General features: G+C 45.1%; 1 protein-coding gene across 5 annotated transcripts in view; it reads left to right on the forward strand.

The window, feature by feature from the left end:
- AIPL1 (AIP like 1 HSP90 co-chaperone) overlaps nucleotides 1-18106 on the forward strand; it is a 179584-nt gene that overhangs the window by 83989 nt on the left and 77489 nt on the right. For all 5 annotated transcript variants that reach the window (XR_012746172.1, XM_075333215.1, XM_075333212.1 and 2 more), the window contains one exon: nucleotides 16818-16997. Coding sequence is in view for 4 of the 5 variants with exons in the window: in XM_075333215.1 (XP_075189330.1) it covers nucleotides 16818-16997 (180 nt within the window). In the remaining variant the exon portion in view is untranslated. The remainder of the gene's footprint in view (nucleotides 1-16817; nucleotides 16998-18106) is intronic.

Raw genomic sequence — 18106 nt, forward strand, 5'->3', positions numbered from 1 at the left:
TCTGGGTCGAAACATGTTGGATAAACTGATAATATAGATACCTTGTCTGTGGATCCCACCTGCGTTGTGGAAACTTTTTAAACGAAGCAATAAAGACGTAAGTTCATTTTATAAAAAAGCCTGTGATCCGCTGGATTTTTTTTCTTCTTTCTAATATTCATAGTCCTAATATGAACCATGATGTCTGTAACAGCTGCAGGTCTCCTGACACCACCGTAAAAGCCTCATAGGCTGAAGCTGCCGAGTTTAGATCAGGATACCCTCAGACACATTGGTCTGTACTGGGATCATGAATATCGTACATGTGAAACCAGTCTCATTAAATTATTGGAACTTATTAAAGGGAATCTGTCAGCAGATTTTTGCTACCTCATCTGAAAGTAGCATGATGTAGGCAAAGAGGCCCTGAGTTCAATGATGTATTACTTAGATTAGTGGCTGCAGCTGTTCTGACACAGTGAAAGATTTTAGATTTTGCATGTAGCAGAGCTCTGAGGGCTGTCCCCACCCACACCAGGCTCTCAGTTTACATTTCCATAGACATAAGCTGCTAATCACAGAGGGGGCAGAGTTAGACTCCAACTCATTTGCTGCTGAGACCCACTAATGATAAAGATAGCAGGCTTAAGCTAACATTGCATGTCAACAATAAAAGACTGTGAAATAACAGAAGCAGGGCTGAAGTCACTGTTTTAACACTTGCAGCATACTATCGTCAGGTTACATTGCAGAAATCTGCTGACAGAGTCCATTTAAGTGACAATGGGTCCAAGTACTTTTCTTCTGATAAAAGTAAATGTGACACTTGTCATTTTAATATCTTCTTAAACTGTTATCTTTATAATAATTTCTCTTTGTTGTAAACTAAATATAGTTTTAAACTGAAAAACGAAACTTTGGAGAAATTTAGGACCATTGATATACTGCTACAAGTGATAAATTGATATGGCAGTGAATAGAGACCTTGATTAGTTTACTAACAATGTTCAAGACCTACAAAATAATAGCCTAACATTATCAGAAAAGAACATCAAATAATCAGGGAGAACGTACCCTACAAAACAGAGATAAGAAATATAAAATGATTTTCCGCTAGTTGAAGAGTAATAGCTCAGTGCAATGTATAGAAGATACCGAGATACAGTTCAGAATGGTGTAATTGCACAGATGTCAAATGCACTTATGAGATCAGTAAATCACTGTGGGGTCTGAATGGGTATCATACACAGCAAATAGTGAGGGCCCAACAAGATTTCTTCTATTCTTTAAGGGAACCAATCACCAAGATTTTCGTATGTAACCTAAAGCCAGTGGCTATACTGGCACTATCAGGCTGATTCTCTACATACCTGTAGTTGTCAGCTCGGATCTATAGGTTTTGAAATCCAAGAAAGTAAAGTTTATAAAATCACCAGCTTCTTAAGTGACAGCAGCTGAGGATCAGATAATGGCGGGGGGTATTCAAAGATATCCCCTCCCCCAGTTAGAATTAGCATAAGTATTATACCATCGATTTAAATAAATTTAGACTTGCAGTGAGGTCATACCCATGTGACCAGAAAGGGCAGGGTCTCAGCCAACAAAGCTGATACCAGGAAGCAACATTTTTCTGTTGGCTGAGGCCCCACCCCTCTGGTCACATGGGTATGACCTCACACAGGTCCTGCAAGTCAAAATTTAAATCAGTGCTATATTACCTATGCTAATTCTAACAGGGGAAGGGGATAACTATGAATATTCCCCCCAGATATTATCTGATCTTCAGCTGCTGTCACTCAAGAAATTAATGATTTTATAAACTTTACTTTTTTGGATTTCAAAACCTAAACATCCGAGCTGACCACTACAGGTATGTATAGAATCAGCCTGATAGTGCCAGTATAGCACTGGCTTTAGGTTATGTACGAAAATCCTGGTGATTGGTGCACTTAAAGACGTAGCACAGACTGCTTTGGTATAGTGTAAAATCCACAAAACTTGACTGGTTCTCTGAATTGTTAATCGGTTTAACTGTTTAACACTGTACAAAGTGGAGTACCACTTTATTGTCACATTTGAGTCATGTGCGCAGTTAGTAGACAGGGTTTGTGACAAAATTTGTTGCAGCTGTGGAATTATTTTTTTTATTAAAGCTGTAAGTGCCTGGATTATTTCATTAACCCATGCAATTGGGTATTGTTACGGTATGTGCGGGATAACGCTATAATGCAACAGATAAACAGCGGCTCTATCTGAGTGTCGACAAATTGTCTTAAGTGGGCTTTACACGCTACGATTTCGCTACTGCGATCTCGTTGGGGTCATGGATTTTGTGCTGCACATCCGGCCGCTGTAGCGATCTCGTTGTGTGTGACTCCTAGGAGCGATTTTGGATCGTTGCAAAAACGTCCAAAATCGCTCCTCGTTGACATGGGGGTCCGCTCCCAATTATCGCTGCTGTCGCTGAGGCGAAGTTGATCCTCGTCCCTGCGGCAGCACACATCGCTACGTGTGACGCTGCAGGAATGAGGATCATCTCCTTACCTGCCTCCGGCCACAATGCGGAAGGAAGGAGGTGGGCGGGATGTTACGTCCCGCTCATCTCCGCCCCTCCGCTATCATTGGGCGGCCGCTTAGTGACGTTGCTGTGACGCCAAACGGACCGCCCCCTTAGAAAGGAGGCAGTTTGCCGGTCACAGCGACGTCGAAGGCCATGTAAATATGTGTGACGGGGGTGCGCGATTTTGTGCGCGACGGACAGCGATATGCTCGTCGCGCAAAAACGATGGGGGCGGGTCTCATGCTAGCGATATCAGGCCGGATATCGCAGCATGTAAAGCCACCCTTAGTCATGGTCTCATGATTAAGACAATTTGTCAAAACTTGTAGCTTCTCAGCAAAATCACCTGTCTAGCCACTCTACTAATTTCTGCAGTGTGGATTACAATTTTGCTATGGACATGGATTTTAAAATAAATGTACATTTCCAATGAATATTAAGTTTTATCTCTCGTGGAGCATCACTGGATTATTTGGACTGTTGCTTGCCCCTATTTCTCCACCAAATGGGAAAATGTGATGCATAAGTGCATCTTCAACTCGTTTTAATTTAATTTCAAGCTGAGTACAAGTTTGCAGACTGCTGGACTGAGCGAGAAGCTGCAGAACGCCAGGTAGAGCAAGCTGAGTGACAGAGTGAGAGGCTGCAGAGCGACATGGCCAGGCAAAGCAAGAGTAGAAACTTGTATTAATGAGACTCCTAATGCAGCAATCCACTCATCAGAACAATGAATCCAGTGATGCCAACATCTAGAAACCCTATTTGGAGGGAAAAGATGGGGACCTGGACATTTTCCTAAATGGATTTGAAAAGATCTACAGACAGTACCAACTGCCCACTGAGCAATGGGCCAATACTTAACTCCAGGGAATGGTTTGACGCTCTCCTCTGAGAAAAGGATGGATACTATGAGACCATCAAACAAGCCTTATTATGAAAATATAATCTCACCCCAAGTATATTTGAAAAGACTTTTGTATTCCAAGTGGATCAATAGACACTCTGATGTAGAAGATGGAGTGAAAACCATCCTCTCTTAGGAGTATCCAATTTCACATTTGAGGACCTGAAGGAGTTGATGGTTAAAGACCAATTTTTTGAACATTTGCCATATAAAAAGTGCAATATTTTGTCATGGACTGGGAGGCAAAGAATGAAAATTAAAACAACACAAATTACAGATTCCTATGTTGCCAATTGTACATCAGAGGTGTGGATGCCTGCAGCTACCTGCTTGCAAGGGGGTAAATTGATATCCAACACCCTTACTCCTGCGCACTGGGCAAGTGCCGAGGCTCGGGACAACTGGGGGGCCCACTTGCCATCTTCAGGGGCCCCAGGCTAAGTTCTGGGGACCACAGTTCTCAGACTGGCAGCCACACTGGCTGCCGGCCCTTTAAACCTGGAACTTGCATCCATCGTTTAATGCTAAATGCTGTGTATGCGTATATTGAAGTTCATAGATGAAGAGAGAGAGGAGCCGCAGCTCCAGGCAGCGTCACCTTGACCAGAGTTTTATGTGCGCCCCGCCTCTCCCCCTAGCTGTATGGGCCCGTCAGAGCTGTATGGTCCCTCCCAGCTGTATGGACCCCCAAAGCTGTATGTGCTGCTCCAGAGCTGTATGTGCCCCCCCCCCCCACAGAGCTGTATGGTTGTCTAAGAGCTGTAAGGGTCCCCAGAACTGTACGGGACCCCATAGCTGTATATGGGCATCCCAGAGCTGTGTGGGTCCTGCAGAGATGTATGTGCCCTCAGAGCTGTATTGATCGCCTCAGAGCTGTATGCCCTCCATCCCAGTAATGTGTGTGCCCCCAGTAATGTATATGTCCCCCAGTAATGTCAATATGCCCTAGTAAAATCTATGTTCCTCAGTAATGTGGTATGCCCCCCAGTAATGTCTATGCAAACCAGTAATGTCTATGCCCCCCAGGAATGTCCATGCCCCGCAGGAATGTCTATGTCCCCCAGTAACATCTGTGCCTCCAAGTAACGTCTATGCCCCGAGTAACATCTATGCCTCTGCTCTTGGGTCTGGCCCCATCTCCTACCACCATACCTGCATTTGATTCCTGCAGATGTTTTGTGTGTAACAAAGTGGGACATGCCAGCACTCCCTCACCCATGCTACCTGTTTTATCTCAAGCTGTTTTGTTTGAGAGATGTTCAAAGTTTGAAGTTTAGGTTCGAACACAGACTACAAAAAACAAAGTTCAGGTTTGGAGTTCAAGTGAGATACGACTGCAAACCACTCAAGTGAGCAGCGCTGTGCTTAGGTATGATTGTCAAATCAGCCATGTGCAAACCGCAACAGCTCAATAGAGATGAGCGAACCGGCCGTGGTTCGGCTCGAGTTCAGTTCGCCGAACGGAGGTCTCGTTCGAGTTCGGTTCGGTGAACCGGTTCGGCGAACCACTTGAACCGCATAGGAAACAATGGGAGGCAATCACAAACACATAAAAACACCTAGAAAACACCCTCAAAGGTGTCCAAAAGGTGACAAACAACTCACAACACAACACAAACACATAGGAAATTGACAAGAGCAAATTCTCATGCGAAAACAAAACAGCGTTACAAGGAAAAGAGGATGAGACACAGATATAGGCATGGCATGCCCTTCTAAAATCATGTAAAACACCGCAAGGTTACTCCAAGCGGAGTCTCCCTTTTTTCCAAAAATTGGGCCACACACACACCCACCCCTTCAGTGGCAGCACTTGTGCCCCAGTTGTACACTTCACAGGTAGATTTGCATCAAGCACATTCAAAAATACGCCATACTTAACCGTCCCCAGGATGACCCCGGGGTAGGTAGCAAAGTATTTGCTGAACCATGACTTGTTCATCTTGGCTCCTTTTAAAAAACACAGCAAGCAAGGGTTACTCCAAGCGGAGTCTCCCTTTTTTCCAAAAATTGGGCCACACACACACCCACCCCTTCAGTGGCAGCACTTGTGCCCCAGTTGTACACTTCACAGGTAGATTTGCATCAAGAACATTCCAAATCCACAAGCATTTACTCTCCCCAGGATGACACAGTAGTAAATTCCTTGTGGATCCATGACTTGTTCATTTTGATGAACGTTAGTCTTTCCACATTGTCACTGGACAGACGCGTGCGCTTATCTGTCAGCACACACCCAGCAGCACTGAAGACACGTTCAGAGACAACACTGGCAGCTGGACACAACAAAATCTCCAAGGCGTAAGTGGAGAGCTCTGGCCATTTTTCAACATTTGAAGCCCAAAATGAGCAAGGCTCCATTTGCAAAGTCATGGCATCGATGTTCATTTGGAGATACTCCTGTATCCTCCTCTCCAGCCGTTGACTATGTGTCAGACTTGTTGTCTCTGGTGGCCTTGCAAAGGATGGTTTAAAAAAATTATGAAAAGATATAACAAAAATTGCTGTTACCAGCACCAGGTACGGTGCTGCTGGTACGGGTAGACTGTTGAAGATGACGAGACCGTCCCATGTTTGTCAAGTTACAACTGGGAGATTCACTCCCTGCACCATGGTTGTTTGGTGGAAAAGCCGAGCTAAGATCGAGTAACAGCTTCTCCTGCATACAGTTAGGTCCAGAAATATTTGGACAGTGACACAATTTTCGCAAGTTGGGCTCTGCATGCCACCACATTGGATTTGAAATGAAACCTCTACAACAGAATTCAAGTGCAGATTGTAACATTTAATTTGAAGGTTTGAACAAAAATATCTGATAGAAATTGTAGGAATTGTACACATTTCTTTACAAACACTCCACATTTTAGGAGGTCAAAAGTAATTGGACAAATAAACCAAACCCAAACAAAATATTTTTATTTTCAATATTTTGTTGCGAATCCTTTGGAGGCAATCACTGCCTTAAGTCTGGAACCCATGGACATCACCAAACGCTGGGTTTCCTCCTTCTTAATGCTTTGCCAGGCCTTTACAGCCGCAGCCTTCAGGTCTTGCTTGTTTGTGGGTCTTTCCGTCTTAAGTCTGGATTTGAGCAAGTGAAATGCATGCTCAATTGGGTTAAGATCTGGTGATTGACTTGGCCATTGCAGAATGTTCCACTTTTTTGCACTCATGAACTCCTGGGTAGCTTTGGCTGTATGCTTGGGGTCATTGTCCATCTGTACTATGAAGCGCCGTCCGATCAACTTTGTGGCATTTGGCTGAATCTGGGCTGAAAGTATATCCCGGTACACTTCAGAATTCATCCGGCTACTCTTGTCTGCTTTTATGTCATCAATAAACACAAGTGACCCAGTGCCATTGAAAGCCATGCATGCCCATGCCATCACGTTGCCTCCACCATGTTTTACAGAGGATGTGGTGTGCCTTGGATCATGTGCCGTTCCCTTTCTTCTTCAAACTTTTTTCTTCCCTTCATTCTGGTACAGGTTGATCTTTGTCTCATCTGTCCAAAGAATACTTTTCCAGAACTGAGCTGGCTTCATGAGGTGTTTTTCAGCAAATTTAACTCTGGCCTGTCTATTTTTGGAATTGATGAATGGTTTTCATCTAGATGTGAACCCTTTGTATTTACTTTCATGGAGTCTTCTCTTTACTGTTGACTTAGAGACAGATACACCTACTTCACTGAGAGTGTTCTGGACTTCAGTTGATGTTGTGAACGGGTTCTTCTTCACCAAAGAAAGTATGCGGCGATCATCCACCACTGTTGTCATCCGTGGACGCCCAGGCCTTTTTTAGTTCCCAAGCTCACCAGTCAATTCCTTTTTTCTCAGAATGTACCCGACTGTTGATTTTGCTACTCCAAGCATGTCTGCTATCTCTCTGATGGATTTTTTCTTTTTTTTCAGCCTCAGGATGTTCTGCTTCACCTCAATTGAGAGTTCCTTAGACCGCATGTTGTCTGGTCACAGTAACAGCTTCCAAATACAAAACCACACACCTGTAATCAACCCCAGACCTTTTAACTACTTCATTGATTACAAGTTAACGAGGGAGACGCCTTCAGAGTTAATTGCAGCCCTTAGAGTCCCTTGTCCAATTACTTTTGGTCCCTTTAAAAAGAGGAGGCTATGCATTACAGAGCTATGATTCCTAAACCCTTTCTCCGATTTGGATGTGAAAACTCTCATATTGCAGCTGGGAGTGTGCACTTTCAGCCCATATTATATATATAATTGTATTTCTGAACATGTTTTTGTAAACAGCTAAAATAACAAAACTTGTGTCACTGTCCAAATATTTCTGGCCCTGACTGTACGTGCGTCCCTTTCTATGGCTTGAATTATGTCACAAAATTTGGACTTGTACCGGGGATCTAATAGTGTGGCAAACCAGTAGTCATCATCACTTCTAATTTTGACAATACGAGGGTCATGTTGGAGGTAGAGCAGCAAGAAGGCGCTCATGTGTCTGGTGCACCCATGCGGACCAAGTCCACGCTGTGTTTGTGGCATAGAGGTGCTAACCGTTCTTTCTACCTGTGACATCTCCCCCCAACCTCTTTCAACTGAAATTTGACCAAGGTCTCCCTCATCCTCTGAGTCTTCCATGTCCATGGACAGTTCGTCCTCCATTTCTTCATGTTCTCCTGCACCTTCCTCAACATTTCGCCTGCTACCATGCGCCCTTGTTGATCCCTGTCCCCCATGGTCCCATGCCTGCCGCGTTGGTGATGATGAACGTCTGGACCTTGGTGATGTTGTTGTCTCTTGCGCATATGAATCCTCCTGTAGTTCCTCCCCTTCCTGTTGTCCCACCCCCTGACTCCGAATAGTGTTTAGCGTGTGCTCCAGCATGTAAATGACTGGAATTGTCATGCTGATAATGGCATTGTCAGCGCTAAACATATTCGTCGCCATGTCGAAACTGTGCAGAAGGGTGCATAGGTCCTTGATCTGAGACCACTCCATCAGTGATCTGCCCCACCTCTGCATCTCGTTGGCCCAGGCTATACGTCATGACGTATTGCACCATGGCTCGACGATGCTGCCACAGTCGCTGTAACATGTGGAGAGTCGAATTACAGCGTGTCGGCACATCGGATTTCAGGCGATGAACCGGCTGGCCGAAAGACTTCTGGAGCGATGCAAGTCGCTCAGCAGCGGAGGTTGAACGGCGAAAGTGAGCAGACAGTTTTCGTGCCCTGTTCAGAAAGCCATCTAGGCGGGGATAGTGTGTTAAAAATTGCTGGACAACAAGGTTCAACACGTGAGCCATGCAAGGCACATGTGTCACCTTGCCCAGGCGAAGGGCCGCACCCAGGTTTGCAGCATTGTCGCACACGGCCTTACCAGGCTGCAGGTTGAGTGGAGACAACCATTTACAAAACTCAGTCTCCAGAGCTGCCCACAACTCAGCCGCTGTGTGACTCCTATTTCCAAGACATTTCAAGCTAAAGACCGCCTGATGCCGTTGCGCTCTGCTGCCAGCGTAGTAATGAGGGGTGCGTAATTCCTTCTGCGCAGTTAGAACGCTGGTGGCCTGACCAGGCAGGCTTGAGGTGGAGGACCGAGACGAGGTGGAGGAGGCAGAGACAGTGGCGGAACTTGGACAGACAGAGGATTGACACACAAGTCATGGGGACGGCAAGACTTGTGCAGCAGACCCTTCACCATCTATCACCATAGTTACCCAGTGCCCAGTCAGCGACATGTAACGTCCCTGTCCATGCTTACTGGTCCAAGTATCGGTGGTGAAATGCACCCGTTGACACACAGAGTTTCTCAAGGAAGCGGTGATGTTGTGTGCGACATGCTGGTATAGCGCAGGCACACCTTTCTTAGAGAAGTAGTGGCGACTGGGCATGTGGTAATGGGGCACAGCGACAGACATAAGGTCTCTAAAATCCTGTGTGTCCACCAGGCGGAAAGGCAGCATTTCGGTAGCCAAGAGCTTACAGAGGGATAAAGTCAACCTCTTAGCTTTGTCATGGGTCGCAGGAAATGGCCTTTTATTTGTCCACATCTGAGGGACAGAGATCTGGCTGCTGTGTGTAGACGGTGGTGAGTAGGGTGTCCCTGAAAAAATGCAGGTTTGTGAGGAAAGTGCAGGCGTAGACATGATGTTGCCTTCATCCAACGTTGATGCTATCGATGTCTGAGAGAGCTGTACACACGCACTTGTTTCCCCTTCCAAACCAAATGACGACCTACCAAGCAAACTGCCTGTTGCGGTTACAGTGGTGGAAGTTGTGCGTGGAAAACCAGGTGTGACAGCTGTCCCCACAGTCCTAGAAGATGAAGAGCGCACGGATGCACTTGAAGGGGCAGGCGGTGGATGGTTCGCTCCGCTAGACCACATTGCAGCACGGTGAGCTTCCCACTGGGACATATGATATTTATTATTGTGACGATTCATGGAAGAAGTTGTCAAACTCCTGAGGTTTTGCCCTCTACTAACAGAATCACGACAAATTTTACATATCACATGATTTGGGCGATCTTTTTCTATGTCAAAAAAGGTCCAGGCTAGGCAAGGCTTAGAGGGCATGCGACCTGCTTAGCCCCCCCGACTAGTGCTCAGAGGCAGAGTGGTGGCTGAGGATGCAGTTGTAGACGTGCTACCAGTACTACTCCTCTGTCCAGGAAGGCGCAAGGTAACTTCGTCGTCAGTAGTATCCTCCTCCACCGCCTTTGTTGACCTCCTCGAGTGCCTGACTGTGGGTTGACAGTAGGTGGGATCTAGAACTTTCTCTTCAAACGTTGTGTTTGCACTCCCCTCACCCTCAGACCGAGCCTCTTCCTGACGTGAACCAATATTTAAGTTGTCATCCCAATCTGGTATCTGCGTCTCATCGTCATCAGTATGTTCCCCATTGTCTATAACAACAGGTATTACAGTTTGTGAATAAGGGTCAACATTATGCTCAGAAACTTGGTCCTCCCGGCCTGAATCAGAGTCACAAAGGTTCTGGGCATCATTGCAGACCATTTCCTGGTCTGTAGTCACTGTAGCTTGGGAGCAGACCTCTGATTCCCAGGCTATAGTGTGACTGAACAGCTCTGCAGACTCAGCCATCTCACTTCCACCATACTGTGCAGGGCGGATGGAGACTTCAGAGCTGGGAGAAAGCAAGTGTGATTGGGATGACAACTCAGAGGACTGGTGTTTTTTGGATGCGGTAGTTGAGGTGGCGAAGAGGGCACTTGTTGGACCACTTGAGATCCATTCAAGCATTTTCCTTTTTTGGCCATCATCTACCTTTGTTCCAGTTGTTCGTGTCCGTAAAAAAGGGAGCACATCAGATTGTCCACGGTAAGTAGTAGACATCTTACTTTTGCTGGAAGATGGTCTATCTTCAGCAGATGTTAATGGAGCTTTGCCACCTTCCCCATGGACAAACCCTTTTTTTCCTTTTCCAACACGCCTCTTCCCCTTTCCATCAGCATCTGTCCTTTTGCCACTCATTTTGATTGCGACAAGATTGTGCACTTAAAATGTGGTAGTAAAAATTGAGAGGTGGTGTAGATTGCAGCGGTGGTCTATCTTTATTAACAGCAGAATAAACAACATTAGCTATCCCTGACAATGCAACTATGGCCCTTAAACTGGCAGCATAGTTTGCTATTAGAATGGCTTAGTAACAATGAGTTTGAGTGTGCAATGCAGTGTTGCCGCAAATAGCTTTGCACCAGTGGGACAATAATGGAAGTCCAACAGCCACTTTTAGGATGCCACTAAGTTTACTCACTGTTTGCTAGTATAATGGCTTAGTAACAATGAGCTTGAGTGTGCAATGCAGAGGTGCTGCAAATAGATTTGCACTAGTGGGACACTAATGGAAGTCCAACAGCCACTTTTAGGATGCCACTAAGTTTACTCAGTGTTTGCTAGTATAATGGCTTAGTAACAATGAGCTTGAGTGTGCAAAGGGCTGAAGGGTACAGTGGCAAGGTTGTGGGTCTGTGTAGAGGAAAGGAAGCCTCACTTTATATCCCTCCTAATGGTGAAATGCAGCGAGGAAGTTCCTGACCTTAGCTACACAGACGCTCTTATCTGTAGCTGTTAAAATCTCTTTCCACGGACCTGACTGTCACCTATGGCTCTGAGCCTGCTGTTATTAGCCCTTACAAGGGCTAAAAGAAACTTCTATCCCTATTCTGTATAGCTCTTTGTGTAGAGCGTACACAGCAGTATCGGAGACAGGAGCTACGCCAGCGGTGACTGACACCCAGATGCAGAAGGCAGATAATGGCATCCTGACGGGCAGATACCTGTTTTTATAATGCAGGGACATGTGACATGGACATCCTGTCACACATACCTCTTGCTTCTCTGGCTAAAAGTCCTCTTAGCTGTGTGTGTGTCTGGGATTGGCTGACATGCTGGCCCGCCCCACTACACGCCGCGCTTAGGGAAGGAAGACAAGGGAAAAAAAAAATGGCGATCGCCATTATCCCAGCAGCAGTGATCTCAATGCGCTGTTCCCGCACACTATACGCTGAAATTTCATAATAGTGTGAGTCACAGAATGACTTACTCTATTACAGCGGAAAGCCAGCTAGTAATTAGCTTGGCTTTTTGCTGCTAGAACCGTTCTCGAACGTAACTAGAACTACCGAGCTTTAGCAAAAAGCTCAAGTTCTAGTTCGATCTAGAACAGCTCCCAAAATCACTCGAACCGCGAACTGGAGAACCACGAACCACGAACCGCGCTCAACTCTACAGCTCACGCTGGGGATAAAATCAGTATGATCTCATGTAATGTGCACACACAAACGAAACATTTTGGAGGGAAACCCCCCGCCCACCCTACCCCAGAAGTGTTACTTCTGCTTATGGATGGCTGCATGTGGGCAGAGACTCAAACTGCCTAATTACTGACTTCCATTGAGGTTCGGGTCAAGTAAGTGTCAAAAACTGAACTTTATCTAAGGTTCAACTGTGCTCTCCAAACCGAACTTCCAAAGGTTCACTCATGTATACTCACAACTCCCACTCCCGCTTTAGTTTGGGAGGTACTGGAGGCTGAGCTATCTCACCTAAGGGAGGTTGCCTCATTACAGACACATAAAAGGTTAAGAAAGAAGAAAGGAGCTGTTAGCTTGAGGAGTAACATGATGTGTTCCTGAGAAGGTTAGACCTGGAGGTTAGGCGGAAAGACCAGTGACTGTAGATTGAAGCCCTGCAAGCATCCCTGATAATGTGAGACGGGTAATATATGTTAGTAAGTGCTCAGACAGGCAAGTGTTTTTTGTTTTTGTCTGCTGTATTATTGTTTGCAATTCTTTGACTGAAAGTAAAAACCTCACATTTATTTTGTATGAACTGTTTCCGTCTATGTCATGGCCATGCCGCCCTGTAATACTCATAGCGCCTTACACCTTATGGGGAAGGACAGTGGCTTTGGATAATAAGGGCTGCTTTTTTGGTCTCTGGGCCTCTGGTAAATATGGATGTTGACTCCATGTTCCGGGGTCTCAATCTGGTGTGACAATCCAAAGAAAGAAGAAAGAAAACATCAGCATTTTAGAGAAGCAAAGAATTCATGTTTTATGGTGTGATTTACTGTTTTGCTGTCTAACTGATTTTTGGATATTCACAGACGACTATCATTAAAGAGGAGACTTCACATTTCCGTTGTTTTGCATCAGTCACATGCGTTGCTTGACGCTTGTGACTGATGCGTTGTACAACGGATGACAACGGTGACAAAGAAAAGAATTTCTTTGTCGGACTCCGTTGTGTGTGGGGGGCGGAGTTCGGGGGCGGAGCTGAGGACGTCAGTGCCGCGGTCTGCATGGCTGGGGACAGGTGAGTGAGTGTGTGTGTGTCTACATGCGTGTGTACATGCGGAGTGCGGGAGGGGGCGGAGCGCGAGGGGGCGGAGCCGAGCGGGGCCGTGGAGCTGAGGACGTCAGTGCCGCGGGGACTGCAGGGCTGGGGACAAGTGAGTGTGTGTCTGAGTGTACACATGCGGAGTGCGGGAGGGGGCAGAGCCGAGTGGTGAAGTGTCGGCCTCCTTGCACACTGTATCCAGGGTAAATATCGGGTATAAGCAAAGCACTTTTTGCTTGGTTACCCGATATTTATCTTGGATACCAGCTCAGCGCGGGCTCCCTGCACCCGTAACCACTGTAAATATCGGGTAACTAACCAAAGTGCATTGCTTGGTTACCCGATGTTTATCCTGGTTACGGGGGCGGGGAGCCAGAGAGCGCATGCGCAGCGAAATCCTATGGATCGCGCTGCTCAAAAAACATTACATGCTGCGTTGCTCCCGCCCGGCGGTTAGTTAAAACACGACTGACCGCGACGCAGCGGATGCAACGCAGCATCATCAGTCACGATCCGTCACTAATAGAAGCCTATGGGGAAAAACAGGATTCCTGAAAAATATTTTGCAGGATACCGTAATTCCTCAAGGCTACGGATTGTGACTGATACAAGACAACGGAAGTGTGAACTTAGCCTAAGAGAGTGGACCTACAGTCGTGTGCCTCCATCAGTTGTTTTAATGCAAATGTTAGTACATTTTAAATGGTACTGAGTGATTACACCATGTATTATTCCTTTTAGCCGCCGTACTAATTCTGGCCACAAGAGACCATTGGATTTCTCCTGATATGTTTACCATTCCCTGTGAGCTGCAGGATCCTGTGTTCAGGGGGTGTGAGGGTTAACTCCTGGCCAGTGAGGGAGAGGGGGATATATTTAAGTCAGGAGGAGAGGAAGTTCCTGTTTTAGAAGTTGGTTGCTGACTGGAAGCAGAAGAGAAAGGACATGTAAATAAGGCATGTGAGTAGATCGGGCCCAAGATACTAAGTTAACTCTCCAGTGGTGGAAACATCTTAGGCTAGGTTCACATTTCCGTTGTTTTGCATCAGTCACATGCGTTGCTTGATGCTTGTGACTGATGCGTTTTACGAGTGCCAAAAATTTGAATTCATTGTCACGAGAAAGCGGATTCCGTTGTAAAACGACTGATCGTTCACAATAGCCACCGGGAGATCATATGATCGCTCTCAAAAGCCGGCTATTGAGAGCGATCAGCTGATCGTTCACAATAGCCGGCTGCCTGCTTTTGAGAGCGATCAGATGATCTCCCGGCGGCTGGCTATTGTGAACGATCAGCTGATCGCTCTCATAAGCCAGCCATCAGGAGATCAGCTGATCGCTCACAGAAGCCGGCCGCCGGGTGATCAGCCGATCGCTCACAGAAGGCGGCTGCCGGGCGATCAGCTGATCGTTCGGCCGCCGAGAGAGAGCATGCACAGCGAAATCAAAAGGATTCCGCTGCTCAAAAAACGTTATATGCTGCGTTCCTGCCGTCCGATGGTCAGTCGTTCCACGACTGATCAGTCGGGCGGCGGATGCAACACAAGGGCATCAGTCACAATCTGTCGCTCATACAAGTCTATGGGAAACAACGGAATCCGCCAAACGGATTGCGTTGTTTAGCAGAGCGGCGGATTGTGACAGATCATAAACAACGGAAATGTGAACCTAGCCTTAGGGAGTAGAGGGGATTTCTACGAGGCAAGCTTGTGAAAAGTGCAAAGACAGTGTTAGCCAGTGGAAAGGGGACCTTAGTGAATAAGGGATGCCCAGCTGAAAAATATTGGCATGGATGTAACGACTCTGAGTGACCACTGATAAGCAGCAAAGTAGAGCTATAGGTATAACATCCACAGCGACACACCTGGACCCATGTGGGTTTACATCTGAAAGATATGGATAATCAAACCATCCAATACTTTCCTGTAGCCTCTGTTGAAGAGAATAATATGCCATCTGTAACTCTCACTGAAGAGTCAGTTCATTGTAAAGAGAAAAATGGAGCATGTATAACTTTTTATTTCATGTGTGTGAGTTTACCTGATTATAAATGAAACATTGTTCTTAAGCCTTGGACTGATATCCTTATTGAGAGTATGAAGAAAAATGGTACTGCACAATGAGCAATCCTGGAGAAGGTGAAGGCCCCCGACTCAGAGGTACCAATGCGTTAGCTCTGCACTTTTTTGATTTTAGTAAAAAAAAATTCAGCAGATGCTCAGTCCCAGATTCCATAAAACTTGATTTCTATTGATGCATCAACATGATTAAGGCAGCTTTCCGTGATGCATAGGACCGTAACTGTCACTGTATTCTTTATGGAGATTTTAATACATCAATAAAAGTCAAGTTTTATGGACTCTGTGACTGAGCATCTGCTAGATCTTTTTTCTACTAAAGTCTACATTGTTTGGAGCTGGGCTGGCTGATCCGTGCTATATAATAAGACTGCATTCTTTTTGAGAGGAAAGGAAAGGAGAGAAAGCTGGGAAGTGTTTGAATAGAGTTGTGTGCCAGCTGTGAATCAGTGGCCACAACTCCAAGCACCATTAGCATGATAAAAACTGGCACTATTACAAGTGTGAGCACAACAGGCGCATGCATGTAAATGTAACAGTTTGTGAAAAGCTATTTAAGATTTCTGTATTAAAGGGATCTTCTGTTAAATGTCTGCAGTCACTCTATGCGACTGCAGATGTCTGAATCTCCAAAGTGCGCACACTGCACACTGTTAGGATTCTCCAATATTGCTGCCAAGATCAGGCAGCCACGTGACTTCAAGTAATATATTTTTTTCTCCAAGTCAAAGAATCCATAACCTCTAAAACTGCTGTTAAATAGTAAAAGTCCAGTTCAAAGCAGACAAGTCAACATTATGAGATTGAAGTTATTTCTGATAGGTTAAAAGGTTTGTCCAGTCTTATGCTAAAAGTCTGTAGTCATTCTATGTGACTGCACATTTCTGAATACTCAAATTGCGCACACCACACGCTATCAGAATTCTCCAATATTGCTCATAAAACCAGGTAGTCATGTGACCACAAGTATAACATTTGCATAGTTCCAGCCACATTCCAACTAAACTAATTATATTACTTGAGGTCACGTGACTGCCTGATCTTGGCAGCAATATTGGAGAATCCTAACAGTGTGCAGTGTGACCTTCTGGTCACATGGATATGACATCAGCACAGGTCCTTCTAGTCAAAAAGTAAATCGATTCTATAATAGAATTAGCATAAATAACAGGGGGGGGGGATAACTATGAATACTCTCCCCAGATTTTATCTGATCCAAAGCTGCTGTCACTCAACAAGCTTCTAATTTTACAAACTTTACTTGCTTGGATTTTAAAACCTATACATCCTAGCTGACACCTAAAGGTATGTATAGAAGCAGCCTAATAGTGCCAGTATAGCACTGGCTTTAGGTTATATACGAAAATCCTGGTGATTGGTTCGCTTTGCATCTGAATACTACTTTACTCTCTATAGAATTAGCTTCAATTAACAAAGTTGTCTTTTGTTTTACTAGGTGACATTCCATTTTCGGACATTAAAATGTGATAGTGATAGAACAGTTATTGATGACAGCAAGAAGGTGGGCGTTCCAATGGAAATCATTATTGGCAACATGTTCAAGCTGGAGGTATGGGAGATACTGCTCGCTTCAATGAGGATCGGTGAGGTGGCTGAATTCTGGTGTGACGTCACAGTGAGTATCTTAAATCCCGATTGTATAAATATTTGTTATAATTAAATTCACTGAATAACAATGATTTTTAACTACCATCTATTCCTTTGCACATTCAAATAAAGGCATCCGAGAGTCTATAAAGATAATTAAAATGACAATTTTCTTATATTATTTAAAAACACAAAGCTCAGTTTCTTGTTCAAAAATGGATGCTAAATAGAGATGAGAGAACCCGAGGTTTAGGGTTCAGATTTTGACTGTTTTTAAAAAAAAACAAAAAAAACAGAGTTTGGGTGCTTTATGTACGAACTTCACTTGCGTGAGCATCGCTGTGCTCGGGTGCACTCAGTACTCAGCCCAGTCTGAGCCGCTTGCAGTGTTTGATCGGCTCACACTGGGGGTAACCCATGGTAACCCATGTAGTGTGCAACCCCTCAAAAAATGGAAAACCCCTGCCCACCTGTCCTCAGAAGTGATATGCTTATGGCTGGTTGCATGTGGGTGGAGGCTCGCGCTGCCAATTAGTGGCTTCTATTGTGGTTCAGGCCAAGTTCAAACCTGTGGAGGTATGATTCGGCTGCACCCGCCGAACTAAACTTCTATAGGTTCACTCATCTCTAATACTAATACCCGGCAGTGCTGCCACAAAAAACATTCTGTAGAAATTTTCTAACAAATATTATTTAAATGTCTTAGTTTTGTATTAGTGCACATCAATCATCTTATTAACCTAGTTGGTCCCTGCCTTAATCACTATTATTTGTAGCCAGCATAAAGACTTCTCCCCTGTTCCCTGCTCGCTGTCTCTATATGGATTACACATGTTCGGTACGTCAAAAACCTATATAACAATGAAAAACAACATGAAAACAACCTCTACTCAAATTATTATATATTGCAAAGTGTGCACAGTACCAACATTCCAAGCTGTACTATTGAAAAAAGAGATTTTTGGCAAAAAATTGCAATTTTTCAAGCTACCCCGCCATGTCATGGCAAATCTCTTGTGGCAGTCCTACACTAAATTTTTTTTTTTTTTATTTAAAGTGTGCCATGCGGCCTCACATATGCAAAAATATTTTAGTGTAGGACTGCCCCAAGAGCTTTGCCGTGACGTGGCGGGGTAG

The sequence above is a fragment of the Anomaloglossus baeobatrachus genome, chromosome 2 (genome assembly GCF_048569485.1).
Source record: "Anomaloglossus baeobatrachus isolate aAnoBae1 chromosome 2, aAnoBae1.hap1, whole genome shotgun sequence".
NCBI lineage: Eukaryota > Metazoa > Chordata > Amphibia > Anura > Aromobatidae > Anomaloglossus > Anomaloglossus baeobatrachus.